The sequence below is a fragment of the Pelecanus crispus genome, chromosome 3 (assembly GCF_030463565.1).
Source record: "Pelecanus crispus isolate bPelCri1 chromosome 3, bPelCri1.pri, whole genome shotgun sequence".
Taxonomy (NCBI): Eukaryota; Metazoa; Chordata; class Aves; order Pelecaniformes; family Pelecanidae; genus Pelecanus; species Pelecanus crispus.
In genome coordinates this window covers 66,814,883-66,819,084 of record NC_134645.1, presented here as the reverse complement: position 1 = coordinate 66,819,084, position 4,202 = coordinate 66,814,883, and the positions used below count along the sequence as shown (strand labels likewise).

The 4,202-nt window shown below is 60.6% G+C and overlaps 1 protein-coding gene across 1 annotated transcript; it reads left to right on the top strand.

The window, feature by feature from the left end:
* Positions 1-592: 592 nt before the first annotated feature.
* Positions 593-3,320, top strand: SLC35D3 (solute carrier family 35 member D3). The gene is made up of 2 exons (XM_075708413.1): positions 593-1,028; positions 2,491-3,320. The coding sequence occupies exons 1-2, from the start codon at positions 593-595 to the stop codon at positions 3,318-3,320; spliced, it is 1,266 nt and encodes a 421-aa protein (XP_075564528.1).
* Positions 3,321-4,202: the final 882 nt, after the last annotated feature.

The following is a 4,202-nucleotide window of genomic DNA, read 5'->3' as shown; positions in this document are numbered from 1 at the left end:
CCGGCAGACCGCACGCTTTTGGGGAGGGAAAAGCGGTACTGCCCTGCGGGTGCGCCCGTGGGGGGGGGGGGGGGGCTGGCACGGACCTCCCCGCCCCGCGAGACCTGGGGGTTCCGAAGGCCCCCCCCCCCCGTTATTTTCGGATAAACGATGCCGCGTTTATCCCCTGGCCGCAAGCGCAGCGGTGCGCGCTGCCCCCCCCCCCCCCGCGCCCGGTCGGGTTTGGGAGGGCTGGCGGGCGGCGGGGGCGGGGGGGGATTCCCACCCCCACTGATCCGGGGCGTGCTCCGCGGGGCGAAGCTGGGGGGGGGGACCCCGGGGGCGGCGGGGGGGCACACACCGAAAAGCGGCGGCGGAGACGCATTGGGGATAGCGGCGGGGGGGCGGGCGGGCAGGCGGGGCGGGGGGAGGAGGGGGCGCACGTCGGGGCGGGGGCGGCGGCCGCCCTGCCGGCAGCGCGTCCTGCCTCCGCCCGCCCCCCGCCTCCGCCCCCCCGGGGTCCCCCCGCCGCCGCCGCCGCCGCCGCCGCGGCGGGGTGGCCGGGCGGGCGGCAGTGCCGCGGGCCCCGGCGGCGGGGCCGAGCGCGGGGAGGATGGGCCGGTGGCGGGGCCGGGCGCGGGGGGTCGCGGTGGCGGTGGCGCACGGGCTGTGCTCGGGCTCGCTGAACATCCTGCTGAAGTTCCTGCTGGCCCGCTACCACTTCGCCTTCCTGACGCTGCTGCAGTGCCTCAGCAGCGCGGCGGCGGCGCTGGGGCTGGAGGCGCTGCGGCGGCGGGGGCTGGCGGCGCTGCCGCCCTTCGGGCCCCGCCTGGCGCGCCCCTTCGCCGCCGTGGCCGCCCTGGCCACGCTGCAGTCCACCCTCACCCTCTGGTCGCTGCGCGGCCTCAGCCTCCCCATGTACGTCGTCTTCAAGCGCTGCCTGCCCCTCGTCACCCTCCTCACCGGCGCCCTGGTGCTCCGCGACGGCATGCCCTCGCCCGGCGTCCTCGTCGCCGTCCTCATCACCACCTGCGGAGCCGCGCTGGCCGGTGAGTGCGACCGCCGCCGCACCGGAGGGACGGGACGGGGCGGGACGGGATGGAACGGAACGCGACGGGACGGGGCGGGATGGAACGGAACGCGACGGGACGGGGCGGGCGGCCGCGCCGCGGGGCGCCCCGACGGCGGCAGCGCCGCCGCCTCTGCACCGGCAGCCCCCGCCGCTCCGGCTGCGCTTCGGGGCGGGATGGGGCGGGCAGCGGCAGCCCGGGGGGAAAGGTGCGAGGATGCGGGGGCCGTGCAGCACCCCCGGAACCTCGGTGTGGCAGGCGGAGCCGTGCGGGGGCAGGTGCGCGCTTGCGGGGGTGGATGCAGCCCCGCTGTGGCAGGGGCAATTTTACGGGGCTCAGTGCAACCTTACGGAGGCAGGTGCATCCTCATGGGGGTCGGCGCAGCCCTATAGGGGCCGGTGTAAACCTATGGGAGTAGCTGCAACCTTATGGGCATAGGTGCAACCTTATGGGAGTAGCTGCAACCTTATGGGAGTAGCTGCAACCTTATGGGCATAGGTGCAACCTTATGGGAGTAGCTGCAAACTTATGGGCATAGGTGCAACCTTATGGGAGTAGCTGCAACCTTACGGGAGTAGCTGCAACCTTATGGGCGTGGGTGCAACCTTATTGCAACCCTATAAGGGAAGGTGCAAGCCTATAGAGGGGGGTGTAGTCTTATGGGGTAGATGTAGGTAATGTACAACCTTACAGGGGTAGATGTAATCTTCTGGGGACAACTGCAACCCCATGGGGGCAACTGCAGCCCTACTGGGGTAAGTGCAATTTTACAGGGGTAGGTGCAACCTCTGGGGTGAGCTGCAACCCTGTGGGGCCAGGGGCCCTACCTGTGTTGATTTCCAGCCGAGGGGTAGGTGGGGTGGGAGGCAAAGCTGGCTCTGTGTGTTCCAGCAGCTCTCCTGGGTCGGGGGCTGCCCCAGGGAACAGAGCACGCACACATGGCGAGTGGCTTAGTCTGCAAAGAAGCCTGACCGGGCGGCTCAGCAGGGAGTCTCTCGCTGTGAGGGTCCCACACAGCTTGGCCTTGCCGGGGGGAGCAGGAGGGCCAAAGGAGGGCCGGGGGGCTGGAGGGCATGTGCTGGAGCTGACACGTGCCCGCACTGGCAAGAGGATGCCCAGTGGTGCCGTGTGTATGTGCGATTTCAGCTGCAAGTCTCCCGTAGTGTCTTCACAAAAGGGAGAACGCAGTCTGATTTTGGCTGCGGGATTTAGGGGGAGAGCGGATGACATTCAATAGGTTTGCAGCACACGCACACACACAAAAGATATATTTATTGGGAGGCAAGTGTGTCCAGCCTTGGGAAAAGCACGACAAATCTTAGGAGTTATGGAAAGGGCACTGGTGCCTATTTCCTAAATATCCCCCCAGCCCAAAATGGTGCTCTCTTTCTGTCTCACGTGCAAAAACCATGCTTCTTTCTTTCTGTGACACTCCCGACAGGAGCCGGTGACCTGACCGGGGATGCTATGGGCTATGTGACAGGCGTGCTGGCCGTGCTGATACACGCTGCCTACCTGGTGCTCATTCAGAAGACCAGTGTAGATAGTGAATATGGACCCCTGACAGCTCAGTATGCCATCGCTGTTTCGGCCACCCCTTTTCTCATCATCTGCTCCTTTGCCAGCATGGATTCCATCAACGTCTGGTCATTCCCGGGGTGGAAGGACCCTGCCATGGTATGCATCTTTATCGCTTGCGTCCTGATTAGCTGTGCCATGAACTTTACCACCCTTCACTGCACTTATATTAACTCGGCTGTGACCACCAGCTTCGTAGGGGTGGTGAAGAGCATAGCAACCATCACGGTGGGCATGGTGGCATTCAATGATGTAGAGCCCACAAAGTTATTTATAGCCGGTGTTGTGGTCAACACCTTGGGGTCTGTCATCTACTGCGTGGCCAAGTATGTTGAGACCAGGCGGCAGAGCAATTACGAGGACCTGGAGAAAGAAGCTAGAGAAGAGGAGGGGAAAAGGCAGGCTGGGGATCAAGCACTGTTTGCGATGGAGGCGATTTCCCAGGAGAAGGGGGCTGAGGAAGCAGCAGTGGAAGGGTCAGCCACGGGGGACAGCCAGAGCGGAGAGGAAGAGAAGAACGTCACTGAGAAACCTGCCAAGGGACTGGCGGTCCAGGGAAAAGCCACCGGCACACAAGAAGTGAGCAGGAGCTCGTTGAAGGATGCCTATCTTGGAGTATGGAGGTTGGTGAGGGGCGCTAATTATATAAAGAAGGATTATTTGATAGAAAATGAAGAGCTACCAAACCCTTAAAAGGCAGGTTTGAAAACCTATCGCTTGAGGACAGACACCTGGTTCTCTGTACAGGGGGAAAGGCAGAGCATACATTTCCACATCAGTGCTGACAAATCCAAATCATGTAGGATGACTTTACCTCATTGTCAAAAAGCAAAAGGTCAGAGTTTGCTCATGCTTTGGGCTTGCTTTCAGCTGCTTTCAGTACATCAGTTTAGACCCACCACAGCTAAAGGTGCCGAGTCCTCTGCTGTAGATACAGAGAGAGTTGGGTAACGGCAAGTCACGGGGCGCTTGCCCAGCAGCCTGGGCCATGGGGGACACCAGTACCATTAAGTTATTCGGCAGTGCCAGTGACACGGCGGTGGCCTGTAGTTTAGCTTGTGTCAGGAGCCTTGTGATTCTATCTAACACCATTCGGAGGCTCTGTCGATGTGCTTCCGTATCTGTATCCATCCAATTATAGGTACTCAATATAAATACATTCCTGCAATATGTAAGCTCCTATTAACTGTACTTTTATGTGCTCCTCTGTGTCAATACAACTGCAACAGAGCTAGACGTTGTGCCACTTCAATTATATTGGTGTAAAATCACCCTCTTAACTGAAGAGTTGAAACTCTCCCTGATTCTGTGGCCAGGCTGGGCCTTGGACCTCGTTTACATCGGGTGGTTTGTGTCTTCAGTAGAAATAATTTTGTCTTGCAGTGGTGTACGTGAGAGTAGAACCAGATCTGAACTTTTGAGAAGCTGTGGTCAGCAAAAGAAGGATGTTTTTCTATGAGCTTTAACTACATGTAGCATTGGGAATACTAGTTTGACGCAAATAAAAGGGACTGGAAATGTTGGACTGTATTAATTTGATGTGGGAGGGCTATTAAAAAAATAGGGAGACAGTGC